The sequence below is a fragment of the Chelonia mydas genome, chromosome 3 (genome assembly GCF_015237465.2).
Source record: "Chelonia mydas isolate rCheMyd1 chromosome 3, rCheMyd1.pri.v2, whole genome shotgun sequence".
Taxonomy (NCBI): Eukaryota; Metazoa; Chordata; order Testudines; family Cheloniidae; genus Chelonia; species Chelonia mydas.
The window spans coordinates 125,381,113-125,396,301 of NC_057851.1; the positions used below are offsets into that span (position 1 = coordinate 125,381,113).

Genomic DNA, 15,189 nt, shown 5'->3' on the forward strand with positions numbered 1-15,189 from the left:
AACTCAAATAACATTTGCACAATATTCCATAAATACATTTATATACAAAAAAATATAGTCACATAGACCCGAAGTGCCTTTGTACATATTTACCAAAAAAATTAAATTATAAAAAAATGAACGTCACAAAATACTCAAGCTTTACAATTATCATGAAAATATTTTTACAGATTCAAAAAAATAACACACTTTTTTTCACCTAGTAAAAACACATTTTAGTATCAAAAAAGACATGAAAGGCAGTGTTTGTGTCTCTAATTCAAGAAAAGACTGGCTCGTAAGAATCCAAAATATACACTTCACGCAGTGCATGCTTCTTATGTAGTAATTAAGTCCCTTCATTTAAATATATATAGAAAAGCAACTGACCATAGTGCAATGATAAAATTCATAAAGGCAGTGCAACAGTTATTCTTGAACACAGATCCTTGCCTCGTGTCCATCTTGTTTTTTTTTGCAGTCACTTTGCTAACTTCAGTAGAGAACCAGCTCAGCCTGAATTTAGTTTCTCAGCAGCAGTCAGTGAAGGAATCTATCTCCCTTTCCTCTTTCAGCAGCATTCATTGGGGCATATCTCCTTTGAAATTGTTTTGAACAACAACTTTGTCATATCACTTCCGTTTTACACCTGTAGAGAGTTGAGAGAAGCCAAGAACAGACAGAAGCAGAATTTAGTAAAACATGTAGAGGGTCTCAGTGATTAAGAGATGGACAGAGATCAAGGAGTCCATCGGTGTGCTAGGGCAGAAGAGACTCCACAAATAAGGAATAACGCATAAATTAAAATGATACTACAGCTGTGTCCCAATCCTGCCAGCTCTCTGTGTGTGGAACTCCCATTGAAGCGAATCATTTGCAGGATTGGGCTTTATCTCAAAAAAAGCTATCAGTTTTACAACCTCCACATGAAAATAAACCCACAGGGCCAGATCTCACCGAGCGTAAACTGGTATAGCTCCATGAAAGGCAGCGGAGCTGTGCTGATCTACACTAGCTCAAGATCTGGCTCAATTATTTTTATTTTCTTTTACAACCATTAGGCACTGTACTAACCTCAGTTGCTATAATGCATTCATCTTTCTCTTCTGATATGACATACACCGACTGGTACTTTGTGTCCTTTGAAGTGGAATACACTGATTCTGGTCGTTTTCTTTCTGAAGTATCACTACTGAAGATAAAACCAACAAAAACAAAAACAAATCAGATGGCTGATACTAGTACCAACAAGGAAACATATACACCCCAGACTGTAAACTGTTCCCCCAGAGCTATTATCTGAACCGTACCTCTTTAGTGGTACTGCACTTTTCTCCTCTGCCTCTGAATTGTACGTTTCACACTTGGCTTCGCATTTGCTGTGTTCCTCTTTAACAGAGTCCTCATTCTTAAGTTCATGCACCAAATTGTAATCCACTGATGGGTATCTAACTTTGTAGCCATTTTTATCAGAGTTATCACTGTGAAAGTCTACTTTCTTATTTGTGTTTTTAATCTGAGTGGCACCAATGACACTTATTGAAATGTCCTTTTCGCGTTGGCAGTTGGCCAAGTTGTTCATGGTCTCTGTTTCACTCCTGCATGCATCAGGCTGATGGTGCCTCTTTTGCATTTTGAGTCTGACACAGACAACAACAGCAGCGCACCCCAGCAATAGCATCAGGACCAGAATAATCCCAGCACATACTGCAATCCAAGGAAACTGTGCATTCTGACCTTCGGTGTACTTCTCAGTGAAGTCAACAATTACAGGTCCCTGAGACTGTTCAGGGAGCAAAAACTGGCAGTTGAGTCCACCATATCCCCGAGCACACTCACACACATAACGGTTGTTTCTTTCATGGCAAGTAGCCCCATTGTGACAAGGGTTGTGTTCACATTTGCTGACTGGAGCACTACAGTTCTTTCCATTGTATCCTGGGGGGCAGGTGCAAGAAAAGTCATTAATTCCATCTTGGCAGGTTCCACCATTCAAACAAGGAAAGGAGGCACAGTCATCCACATTATCATCACAGTGTCTTCCAGTAAAACCAGCCTGGCATTGGCATATGTAGGAATTTCCAAGATCAACACACTGGGCTCCTGCAATATTAAATATGACAAATAATAGGTAAGTGTTTTTATAATATCAAGTAACAACTCTTCAGCTTCACAGTGTACTTAAAATGATGAAAATCAAGGCCAAGACTTTCAAAAACCGGATGCCTAGATACAAATATGGAATTAGGATCCCATTTCTGAAAATCCTAGCTCACTCTTAAAGTCTTTATCTCTGTTACCAGTAGCAAAACTTTCATTAATTTTCTAAACCTTATTTACTTTTCACCACTTATTCTGTTTACTTTTTTGTGTTTTACTCAGCTTCATTGGTGAAACTAGACTGAATCAATTTCACACCTTGGTTTTTATGCATTGGCACAATGTTGTGGAGTTTGGATTGCAACCAGCGTGGAGGAATGTTTTTAAAAACTCTTTTTTTAAATGAAGACAGCTTTACTACTGCTAAATAATAAAAAATATTTAGCATTTTGATGGCATATTTCATCCATAGAGCTCAAAGCAATTTTACAAAGGCATTTTTAAAGGATTGCTATCCCCATTTTACAAATGTGGAACTTGAGGCACAAGGAGGCCAAATGCCGGACCCAAGGTCACATTGAAAGACAATACTATTGATATTGTGGAGCCATATCATGCCATCACCTTTTAAGCAGAAGTCCTCAGTTTAGTCAATGGGGGAGTTCCAGATAAAAACTAATGACACAACTCGGCAGGGAGTTCTGATTAAAAATAATGGATTGACCTGGTCTATGCTTTGTAATTTTATTTTATACAAACCCTCAACTACATGACAGTGTCCCTTTAAGAGACAAACGTATATAGTTTGCCTTACCGTTAGCACAAGGACTGGAGCTGCAATAATCAATTTTCTTTTCACAGTTAAACCCAGAGTAACCCAACGGGCAACGACAGCTGTATCCACCATCAGGGTTGTCTGTGCATCGCCCTCCGTTGAAGCATGGGCCATCAGCGCAAGTCATAGCACTCAGCTCACAGTTTTTACCATAGAAGCCAGGTGGACAGGTACAGGAATAGCTGTTTTCAAGATCCTGTCGAAAAGAAAAGATTTATTCAACTTAAATAATTTAAAAATCAAAATGACTGTAAAACTGTCTTTAGTTGATCAGATTTTTAAAATGTCATTAACTCCTTTAACTTACGGTGCAGCTTCCACCATTCTTGCAGGGGTTGGCATCACATTCATTGATTTCAATCTCACAGTTGGAACCAGTGTACCCAGGACGGCAAGAACAAGTGTAGCTGCCCTGGCCAGTATTGGTGCAAGTGGCACCATTCTTGCAAGGCTTATGATGGGTACAGTAATTAAGATCTGAAAAAGATTTAAAAGGAGAGACAGATCCATAAAGATATGTGCTAGTTTGCAATTGTTGCATGGCTTGAATGGGGGGTACTCTAGAAAATGGTGTTATTTTCTAAAAGACAATCATAAGCAATGATAGACAACTTACCTTGGTTACAGAAAAGGCCACCCCAGCCTTCCTGACAGTTGCATTGCCACGGTTGTTGACAGGTACCATGAAGGCAGCCTGGGTATCGGATGCACTCATCACAATAACGCCCTTGCCACCCAACCCTACATCTGAAAAACAAACAAAGGATTGTAAGATTTGTACTTCCAACAATTAGAAATCCTATCTCAAACTCTGCAAACACACTGAAGCAAAAACCAGGAATCAAGTTTCCTAAAAAGCCTTCCGTGATCCTTCATGTGGGAAAGTCACTGAGTCTAACTGTAGCATCAGCTTTCATCAGTCCCAGCTACCTCTTTCATTGCCTTAAACAGAGCTATTGTTCTAGGTACTTATTTTGTTTACTATCATAACAAACCGCTAACCTTCCATATACTACTGGAAACTCATTAAGTTAATATTAATGACACTGATGTTTGACTTCTAGATTAATACTTTTGATCTGGTATTATCTGGATTTCTCAGGTTACCATCTCCTATGAGGAAAAACACTTAAACTAACCCTCAAATGACAAATGTTTTATCTAAGTCTAGAGCATCAATTTGACATTACGGACCAAAAAGAAAAAAGAAAAAAAAAATAGGAAAAACCTCTGAAAACTTACTTGCATTCTCCAGGTTTGTCACAAAACCCATGTTGTTCATCACATCCAGGCAAGCAAATTGCTGCAGATAAATAAAAGATATAGATACATAAGCTCCTGGGTCAAATACATCCCTTCTGAAAATACAGTTTTGAAGTGTCTTCTGGGTTGGGACAAACCCTCTTTCACTAGTTCAGTCAGTTAATAGCAGCTGAGTTAATCTCTGAAGGCTGGTGCAGTATTGATCTTGCTTAGTAACTGGGTATTTTACTTATCACTAGGGATGAGCATTCTTCTTAATACAGTTGCACACAGACAAAAGAGGACTCACAATTGCTCCCTTCCCTACAGCCCCTCACCCCCCTTTCCTTCCCAGTGAGGGTCAGAAGTCCTTTTTTCCAATTCTATGCACACAGCTCCACCTCTTAATATCCCCAGAAAGTGTGTGTGTAGATAAGAGTGGACAGCTGGTGTGCAGGGTGCCAGTGCAGGACAGCTGCTCTATTGTCTATTCTCTCCCAGCAGCTGCCCCACTGCAACAATACCCCCAACCCCTTGCAGCCAATTGGGGCTAAGACATGCTTCCCCAGCAGCCTATCCCTGCCCAGATCTAATCTATGGCACGCGCGTGATTTCTCTGCAAAAACTTTTTTTCTTATTCAAATAAATAAGTCTAAAGTTCTTCCTCCCCCCTGCAAAAAAAGGGGGCGGGTGGGCACAAACATAGTAAAGAGGTAAGCGGGCCAGAAGGAGAGAGGGTGTTGAAAAAAGAGACTTCTGCTCATTATTTCGCCTGGTTATGGAACTCATTAAGCAGGCACTGCAAAGTTTTAATTCAACAAAGCTAGCTGGAGACAATGACATAAGAAAGAAAGAAAGAAAGAAAGAAAGAAAGAAAGAAAAGAAAGAAAGAAAGAAAGAAAGAAAGAAAGAAAGTGCTGATAATCAGATTGTCTCACAACTGGAATGAAAGGAGATGAGAAAGGGTATAAGGGAAGCAATCTGGAACCTGGAAACCTCGCTTGCTAACCAGAAAACATTCTTTTGCATAAGCACACACAGCCTACTGCCTAATAAACATATTATTTCATATATTTTAGCTGATTTTTCATAAGACTCAAAGTACACTGTACTGCATGCACACACAATGATTCAGAAAAGAGGGGAAATATTCTGCTTGGTTACTGAAGAAGCAGCAATATACAAATATCAAAAGGTGCTGACATCCCTAAACAGTTCATCAAAGAAATGTTTCCTCTCCCTCTACCCCCTAACATGTCTGCAATAGAAACCTTTAATCCAGGGGCACTACAACCATTTAAAGCCTTCACAGGGGAAATTCAAGCCCCCAGTTTACTATGCAAAATTGTGTCACATAGGGCTGTAATCACCTTACTAGTCCCTAACAATAAGAATAAACTGGGGCTGTTTAATATCAGTCCATCTGAATTCACAATTTAGCTCATTTGTTTTTACAAGGCAAACAGATAGGCTGCCTTGCACACTACAACATTCAAATTGTTTTCTTCCTGTTACTCATCTTGATTTGTGAGGTTTGGAGGGGGATATTCAGATGGTGAGTTATCTGCCAATATATTATTATAGACATACACACAAATTAAAATATTAGTATATACTAGAGTGTATAGTAGAGTGGGGGGTGCACTAAATTAATCTTCAATTTATCTGATTTCTTTGACCACCTCAGCTGCAATCTGCTCCATCTCTGCCAGGACTATGTCTAACATTCCAAACCTGCCAGCAGGGTCAAGCTCAGCCCTCATGTAAAGCTTACAGTCCTTCATGTAATACAAAACAAAACCACAGCCTGCCTCCATAATGTTTCCTAGTTTCCCACAAATGTGTTTTTTTCTCCTCACAGATTACACTGATCTGGGGTACAGGGAGGGCAATGTTCAGACCTCAACCAGTGTCAGATTTAGGATCCAGTATCTCGTGATCTTCCAGGATTAGAAATATGTTCTTTATATCACTATAGAGTATCTTGGACTCCTCCTTTCCAATGGGTGACACCACTTGTTTCAAGCCCTGTTAGGTTACAAGATTGCAAGATATCAAACTGTACAATCTTGATTTTATGATTGATGGATAAGCTATTTCAGCATTGTAGAAGTTCTATTAGTTATAATTCCTCTTTCTAAGGCCTGTACCTCTTGACTCATGGCGTGAAGATACCCTGACTTCCTGGTAGAAGGATACCATAAATAGCCCCTGTATGTTTTCTTTTAAACTTCCTAAAACATTTCTAGAACAATTTTTCTATATAATTTTTGGTGTAAACAAAATATGTGATGGTATAATATGGCATCAAGATGTCATTGGTGTAAGATTGGATTATTTCCGGTAACTCACTTATGGTTTTGGTACTTCTGAGTAATGAGGTCATCCCATGGTTCATGCCAATAAAACCTTTACACAGCAGCACCATACCATCATATATTCCTTCTACCTTGGTTTTTGTTCTCATCTGGGACCTGAACCAATGCACAGTGAAATCAATGGAATGTCTTCCATTGACTTCAGTGGCCATCATAATGCATGTGACTGTAGCCAGGAGAGATTCAATAGTCTTTCTTTGTGGACACTCACGTTCGGTGCAGTACTGGCCCTTCCAGCCTGGGTTGCAGACCTTCTCTCCACGCTCTCCGCAAGTGAAGTGGCCAAAGGCATCATCCCTGGGCCGGCAGAAGACAGAGCATCCCTCTCCATAGTAGTGTTCATCACACACAAAGCGGTAGGAGTACTTGAGGTCAGTGCGGCCACTGCTGTGCAGGTCCTGGGACCACTCCTCCCCCACTGTCAAATGCCTCTGTGTGGCCAGCCGACTGATAAGGCGCTCTGGGTTCTCTGAAAGGAGAGGGAAGGAAGAAATGCAATTAACTAACTGTGAGTCATGAGGGTGCAATGGGAATAAATGCAATAGATTACCTAGAGGAGTTCACAGGAGGGGAGAATTGTAAGTGCAGAAATGTTAAAGCCATGGGCTGACAGGGCTCTCTTTCTTATAACACTTATGAAGAACAGTAGAGTGAGAAAGGGCAGGGAGTGGCTACATTAATTGAGAAATTGTTTCAGAGTAGCAGCCGTGTTAGTCTGTATTCGCAAAAAGAAAAGGAGTACTTTTTAGTCTCTAAGGTGCCACAAGTACTCCTTTTCTTTTTATTAATTGAGACATTAAGGAAAGTGAGCCTGAGAAGTAGCAGGTTTGGATTTAATCCTGGGAAAGGATTTGCACCAGGGTATTTACCTGGGTTGAGGTCATCGGGAGAATCTGTATGAAGAGCTTCAATGATGAGAGAGAAAGTGCCCTGGAAAATTAAAATAAAAAAAAATGCACACAAAATGAGTATCAAAATCTAAAGTCAGCAAAAAATGTGATCACAGGCAGCAAAGCAGCACCAGGAATATACGTGCCCAGTCAGTGCAACCCTCTAACCCCTCACTTCAGCCTGTTTTCACTTTTCTCAAGGGATTGGAAGAGTTTTTGAAGAGTTGTTTCCTGGCCTGTTTTTTCAGCCTGTTAGTACAGGATATGGTGTAAAAAAGGGGAGAGTCAGGGTAGGATGTGAGGGCAGTTGCCATTAATCTTCACACTTCATTTCCCCAGTTTCACACATTGGGAGGATGGCTGGAAGGTCCTTTGGGAATTTCACGCAGGGCTGACGGTTTCTACAGCCCGCTCCGGGCACAGAAGCGGGCAATCGGGCGGGGAGGGGGGAGAATCAGGACTTCCCCCACACTGCGGGGACCACGGGTGTGTTGGCAAGAGACGGGAGCGGGGGAACCGCACAAAATCGAAGACACTCTACCGCTCCCACCGCCCTCCGTGCATCTGCCCGGCTCACCGGTTCCACAGCGAGACACAAGCCCGCTGCAGCACGAGCCTCCCTCCGACCCGCCGTCCAGAGGCAGTCAGCACATGCTGCCCCCGCCCCAGCCCGCTGCCTGCACTCCGGGCACCCCGCCCCTGAGGCCCCCCCGTGCTGCTGTGGCGCACCCAGGCCAGCCAGTCCTTTGGCCACAGACCCTCAGCCGCGCCGCCCCCCCCCCCCCAGCCCAGCCACGCGCGCGCTGCTCCGCGCTCCCCAGGTCCCTGGCGCGTGGCGGGGCCGGCGCGGGAGCCGCCCGCGGTGGCACTTACTGGCCAGGTGAAGCCGAAGGGGAAGCGGATGGGGTTGCTGAAGGCGGGCTCGGCGCCGCCGGCGCTGTCGGGCACGCTGAAGGAGTTGGCTCCCAGCACCGGGGTGATGGCGCTGCCGTAGGTGCAGGGCGGCTCGGGGGACACGCTGGCCTGATAGTGCTTGAGGCACACGCGGAAGAAGGTCTTGCAGTCGCACTGCTGCAGCCCGGCGCCGGGGCCGCCGCTCCCCCCGCCGCAGCAGTTGCGGTTCCCCAGCAGCCCCTTCTTATTGACAAACTCCTGCAGCTTCAGCTCGAAGACCCCGGAGCACCGCACCTGCGGGGGACAAGGAGCCATTCAAAAGGCGCCCGCCAACCCGGGGGAGGCGGGGGGGGGGCAAAGCGGGTGCAGCAGCTGCCCTGCTGGGCCAAGCCCGGAGACCCCACACGCTCCGGCTCAGCTCCCCTAGGAGCCACGCGCCCAGAGCCAGGGCCAGCTGCCCCCGGGGCTGGAGGACAAGCCTCCGCCAGAGAGGAGGCTCAACAGTTTGCCAGTCTTTGCAGCATCCCTCCCAGCGTTTCCCTTTGCAACAGAGCCCCCCCAGGCTAGCTTGGCAGTTGTTATTAGCAGTTGCACGGAACAGCGCCTGGAATACAGACCCCAGATCCACTTACCTGGCAATGGCAAAGCAGCACAGAGAGGATGGCAAGGGCCAGCATGGACTGACCTCCCATTTTGAAGAGTAGGGTTTCTTTTCTTCTTGCCACTTTTTTCCTTTCTTTCTTTCACAGGCAAAAAAAAAAAAGTGTCTCTCAAGAAGCCTGGGCAGGAGAAGCTTCTTCTCCTAGTGGAGTTAGTATTAAAGTTTACCTCTTTCAAGAGTCTCTCTCTCTTTTCTGGTGCTGCTTTTAGGGACGCCCTTCGGGGGACTGACAGCTCTTCTGGGTGGCAAAAAAGGGGACAGACTGTTTTTCAGACTGATATTCTAAACAACTTTTTTCTCCCTGTCTCTTCCAATCCACGATTTTTCTCCTTTCGCCTAAAGCTTCTTCCCCCAGCAGCCAAAACGAAAAAAAAAAGCCACTTAATTCCCAACAGAGGCAGAGAAAAGGCTTCCCGTGGAAGATTAAAAATCAGCGATCTGGAAATCCCTGTAGACTAGGAGGAGGAAGCGATAATTCCCGTTGCCTTCGAATGAGCAGAGCGAGAGAGGGGGTTTGTGTGCTATCTGCGTGTGTGGAGCTGGCCCCTCGCAGATCAGGGGCTGGGAAGTGTCAAACAGCAGCAGCAATTTGCAGATCACGTTGGACTCTTATCCCCTTCTCGCAAGATGCAAAGATCGGTCTCGTTATTTCTTGTGGTCTTTTTTTTTAAGGAATCCAAGCCAAAAATAATAATAATAATAATAGTAATAAACAGATAATGTCTTAGTGGAAGCGAACTGAGCGCGCCCGTGTGTGCTCCTGGGTCTCTCCTTGCGCGTGTATGATCTTTGCTGTGCCTCTCTCCGATTGTAAAGCACTATGGATCTGCCTCTCATCAGGCGCCTGCCTCCCTTATATCCCGCCGGCCGCCTGCATGGCTAATGAGATGCAAATGAGCAGCCCCCCAATCTGGCTAGAGCTGTCACAAAGGAGCCACTTTTCCAAACCCTCCTCTCAATGGATCGCCAAATGGTCAGTGAGCTGTAAAATGTGCAATCCTCCTCCTCCTCCTCTACCCCTTTCCCCTCCTGCTCTCACCAAACGCGCTCATTTACATTCCTGCAAATTTGGTAACCGCAAGAATCCCCCTTCTGCTCTGGGGAGATGGTAACACCCTCTCGCAATATGCACAGAAAGAGAGAGAGCAACACACCCCAGCAAGAAAACGAGCTCCAAGCACTGAGATCTATAATTACCTCTTGAAATGTGTAAAGCACCACTCTGCCCCCAAAAAGTAAGTTGTTGGTGATAATGTACATTTCCAGGGATATCCTTTAGCTTAAAGGGGGAAGAGGGGGCAGCTTGACACACACGAGAAATCTGATTCCTTTAAATTCACACCATCTTCCCCATGGATCATTTATTTAAAAAAAATAATAATAAAAAAAAAAAGCTCACGAATATATTTGTGGGACCAGAGAAGGGCTTTGGTGTTCTCCTTCCGGTTTCTTAAAACCAGGCTACATTCGGGGAATATGTTAAAGGTGCTAAAATAATCCTACCGGAGCAGGGGGAGAGAATCTGGCGTTTCAGAGTTGGCAAACTGCAAGGGGCAGGATGCTTACGGACTGATCATTATTCTGGATACACGACAGAGATTTCGTAGCGAAGAAAAACTGGAAGAGCCATGCGTTAAGTTTCAGGGGGTGGGGAGACATTTGGGCTTTTTAAAAAAATATGTATCTCCTCGCTGAGAACGGTTTGCGAACTGCTGAAGGAAGCAGTTAGCAAAGCCCATTTGAGTCCCATATCCTTATATTATTATGATCAGCCTCCTCATCAGCCTCTCTCCCTTTTTTCCCCCCTCCTTCAGCTTAGTAAAAAGTGAGTTTGGTGTGTGTCGTTCGCGTGGCTGTCATTAAGGCCGTTTGTTATTGTGTGAGGGCTGAATCAGTTGGCTCTTTGTGCTCTCAGCTGTATGGTAATGTAGACAGCACCTGCTCGCTGCACAATGCAAGGGAGAGAAAGAGCTCCCCTCGGCGCACGCTACTGCCTCTACAACAATGTCCGCACATTTTTAAAAAAGAAATCCCGTCCAGCACCGCCCCCCCCCCCATTCAAAAAAACAACAACTTTACACCAACAGCCAACTCCTTGTTTTTTTACACATCCATCGGACACTAGAACTTTTGTTTCGATTTTAAAAACACGGCCAGGAGTTTACTGGGGGTAGAAGGGCCTCTCACTGCGAAATTTCTTAATTATGGCTGAAAGTGGAAGATAAAAAGTTTGCAGGCGACTTTGGGATATAACTTGGAGATGGGTTTTCACTTTGTTTTGGGCCCTTTTCAAGCACTTAGATAGGCGCAGGCGGATTTATTAGGATGCAAGGTGTAACTGTCTGTGTAAATGTCATTTTAATTGTAACACAGCATTTCAGCGCAGATTAAGCTTGTGTGCAAAAGAGAGGATTTGGCTACAATAACCTCACTGTAGGTATGCCGTGCTAAAAGCCTTATTATGGCTACTTTATTGGGTTGAAACGTGCATTTGCATGGCAAAATGTGACTTCCATTGAAGCAGATGTCTTGATCACAAATTATCTTACAATGCACTGGAAAAAAATTCTCAAACACTTCTTAAAGCAAAATCACTGGTTAATACCAATTAAAAGAAAATCACTAATGAGTCCATTCAGCCTAGCACATCCTGGCTATGACACGACTGTAACTGTATCCTTCCCAGTGCAGCATAGCCTTTTTTCCTCTGCTGGCACCAAAACTTTCCAAGTATCTGTGTCGTTTAAACAAGTATCAAAATATTCGCACCCTTTCACCTTTTAAATCTCCTTTGTTTAAATATAACTTTGGTCAAACGTATCATTTTTACCCAAATATTCCTTCCCCCACCCCCCGATTATAAAATCTTATGTGCACAGGAATGTTTGCTTTTAAACTACAGGTACTTCTGGGATAATCAGTTTTAAAGGTAGGGTCTCATCCTGCAGTCTCCCATTAACATCCGTGGGAATTTTGCCTGAGTAAAGACGGCCGGATCGGGCCCATTAAGCGTGTTCATGTTTAAAGACTAAAAATCCACCTACACGTTCACCTCCTTTAAGTAAGGAACATGTGGCTATTTTAACAGAGGATATCGGAGAGCAGCGCTAGATTTAACTTGTAAATTGCTCTTGCCACCTAGCGTCAACATATTTTTAATGACTTGCCACTGCTTCTGAAACTTTACTGCAGCCTCTTTTCCCTCGGAAAGCAAATCTGGTTTATACAGGTTTTCTGGGCACTTGGGAGGGGAAAATATGTTTAAAGTTGGGGTCGTCTGTAGGCTGAGGTTAGAAGTGATATATCACCACAAATCTTTTAATCTGGGAGAGATAGAAAGTTCTTTCATTTGCATCGCTGTTTAAAAAACTGTAAATAAAAAGTTACACGCGCAAGGGCTTAAACCTACAAAAAAAAAAAAACTTGCCCCAAATCTTTAACATCACCCTTCAGTATCAAGTATTTGTTAAATTGACGTGGCACAGATTTCTCGATTACTGCTGCAAAGCGTAACTGAAAGGCGTCGTAAAATCCATCAGAATCCTGACCAATGCACTTATTCTTTTCCAACTTAATTTATGCCACGCGATTCTGTGTTGGGGAAATCAAGCAGAAAGCTCCTTTTTTGCTTTTTTCCCCCCTCTCCCTCTCTCTTTCAGATGCTGGGCTAACGGGGAGACTGTTTAACTTAAGTGTTTCTATAGGAGGCTGTTGTAGTTTAACTCCTGCCCACCAGTAGCTGGGACGAACAAAGGAGGGACTCGAGGTCTAGCTATTCATCCTTTCTCTGCACTTTAATTTTCATTGATTTTAAAGACAAGGGGAGCCCTTAGGGATTCGAGCTGAAGGGGGATGACACGCCTTTAGACGCGATCAACCCCCTAGCCAGCCATCTGCTCCTAACCAAATGGCGTTTTTTCACTCCTAACTGCATGTCTCTATACTCCTCTCTCACTTACATACCCGAACCAGAGCCCCCCAAATGCAGAGGCAGCTTACGCTGAAGTATGTTAAGCAGACTATCGGTGGCATGGCCACGGCAGCCAAAGTCCTGAGGTTGGAGGGAGGTAATAAATCCTCACCTTTCTCGTTAAGAAAATGCTGAAACCCGCTTTTAAATACTTTTTGATAACTCAGCAAATATACAGTACAAAGTCAGGCTCATTAAGGAGCGGAAGACAGCCCAGACACTGGCAATGGGGGTGGAAGGAAAAATTTCCCTGAGAACAGGATTTTGGTAATTCAAGAGAATCACGTGTAGGCACCTTGCTTTTTCGAAAAAACGACGTGTTAGAAATCGAGTTCAATAAGGGAGAGAACAGAATGCATTTACGCGGTCTAAACATGTAGGACTAAAAGGTTGAGCCTTATCGTTAAACAATTCTCTAGAGCGGAGATCTTGCACTGTCTCAGGCGGACTGAATACTGTATATTTTAATTTATAGCATTCTGTAATGCCAGGCTCCCTCTTCCCTTGCAAGAATTACAGCCCAACCACAGAACAACAAAGCTGAAAACTTCCAATCAGTCAAATCATCTTTTATTTATAACCACGCCAGATTATAGATATAGTCATTGCATGATGTCTATTAATTAGGGTTAGTAACACGCATCAGTTTCTACAGGATACTGCTTATTCACCCTCTACTGGCTTGTATTTTTCTAGAAATGTATAAAGCATAGCCATATGGTGCATGTCGACAGATGCATGCATACGTGTATGTGTGTAGTTATGTGAAGCTGATTGGGTATAATATTTTAATTGGGTATATATTATTTACCTAAATGTGTGTCACTGATATGTATACTACATATCCGCTGCCATGCTAATACACAGAAATATTTAACATGCAAGTATATTTATAATGCATCTGAAGCTCTAGAATGGTTAGGTGCGGTGAAGCAGATGATCGTATTCATACTTTATGGCAACGGGGGTAAAGGTAAGTGAATGTGATTGGAAATAGTCCCACATAAACCACTGGCCTCAAAGTAGTTCGATGGTGCCTTTTCTGATACGGTAATCAGGACGTGATGAGTATTATATCTATCCTTCTACTGTACACTTTTCTGATCTGGAAAACTTAAACTCAGCCGCCTCCTCACTAGGAAGTGGCAGACCAAGCGCTGGTGTGGGAAAAGATTGTTTTCCCCCTGAGTGTTACGCAATGTAAGCTTTTCCTGTAACCCAGTCCTGTATAAAAAATAGGGCGGGCGGTGAGAGGAGAGGCGAAGAAGGGAATGTATTACAATAAAGCAATTATGGGGGTAATATGATTGCTCTGTATTTTCTGATGGATATTCGCATGTTTTTATGTGTGAGGGGGATTAAGAAGTTTAGCATGAAGGTTTGTAGAAAGTTGCAAAGGCATGTGCTGATTAGAATAAGAAAGGGCAGTCGCGTGGCTCAGCTGGCACACAGAGAGGCCAGATGATAGATAAGCAGCTCGGTGGCTTCTCCCCCTCCTCCCCCATCCCCCTTTTTCAAATCGCAAATCATCTGCTCTAGCCCTACCCTAGCCCCTCATTTTCATAACAAAGGTTGTGTGTTTACCTGTGATCCTAGAACCGACGGGGCATTCCTTTGTCTCCAGATCAGATTACTGCAGCCAGCTGCTCTTCAGCCCTTTCCTGTGAAAATCTGAAAGTGGCCCCTACATATGTTTTACTGACTGAACATGGGGGAAAACCTTTTCCCTTTGCTCTGGCTGTTTGTTTGGTTGTTGGCTTGCGTCCGACTCTATTTTGGCTGTGGGAAACTGTGATGAGGAAAGTTGGTGACTATTCTTTGTATGTGTGTGTGTGTGTGTGTGTGTGTGCGTGCGTGCTGTTGCTGTTATTTCAAAATGGCAAGGATTATTGGTTGAATATTCTTGCAAGGGTTGAGGTCAGTCGCGTGCCGATGTCTGCCACGGGAACATCTGCCCGTTCCTTAGGGCAAATTTAGCAAATGTGGTGTGCTCAGGATTACACATACCTCCGGGCCATAGAAGGAACAAAACCAAACACACACAAAAAGGCACGACAATGGACTGGCCCATCTCCCCCACCAACAGATTGCCATCGATCCCCAAAAAAGAGAAGCCAGTGTGACCTGCTCCGACCATCTAACTCTCTCTCTCTCTCTCTCACACACAGAGAGAGAGAGAGAGAGAGAGAGAGAGAGCGTAGCTGCACATTCCATATCTTCTGAGGCTAAACTCCAGAATC

At 43.9% G+C, this 15,189-nt stretch overlaps 1 protein-coding gene across 2 annotated transcripts; it reads right to left on the reverse strand.

Annotated features, from left to right (window-relative positions):
• Positions 1-203: 203 nt before the first annotated feature.
• Positions 204-11,091, reverse strand: DLL1 (delta like canonical Notch ligand 1). Of its 2 annotated transcripts, none has more exons than XM_037895192.2 (11): positions 8,951-11,091; positions 8,298-8,612; positions 7,404-7,464; positions 6,746-7,003; positions 4,157-4,217; positions 3,531-3,661; positions 3,222-3,391; positions 2,894-3,110; positions 1,290-2,082; positions 1,054-1,168; positions 204-628 (listed from the first exon to the last, which is right to left on the reverse strand). In XM_037895192.2, the coding sequence occupies exons 1-11, from the start codon at positions 9,008-9,010 to the stop codon at positions 623-625; spliced, it is 2,187 nt and encodes a 728-aa protein (XP_037751120.1). In that variant the 5' UTR covers positions 9,011-11,091; the 3' UTR covers positions 204-622. The 2 variants fall into 2 exon arrangements, with proteins under 2 accessions (XP_037751120.1, XP_037751119.1); XM_037895191.2 differs by having other exon boundaries at positions 1,054-1,171; positions 8,951-11,088.
• Between the last annotated feature and the right edge of the window lie 4,098 nt (positions 11,092-15,189).

Bases quoted from the DNA above. Each gene is read 5' to 3' on its own strand.
- DLL1 (XM_037895191.2), bottom strand. From the start codon at position 9,010: ATGGGAGGTCAGTCCATGCTGGCCCTTGCCATCCTCTCTGTGCTGCTT. The intron at 7,465-8,297 runs GTAAGTGCCACC...TTAATTTTCCAG, and splicing joins CCTTCGGCTTCACCTGGCCA to GGCACTTTCTCTCTCATCAT. The intron at 4,218-6,745 runs GTGAGTGTCCAC...ATTTATCTGCAG, and splicing joins GGGCCAGTACTGCACCGAAC to CAATTTGCTTGCCTGGATGT.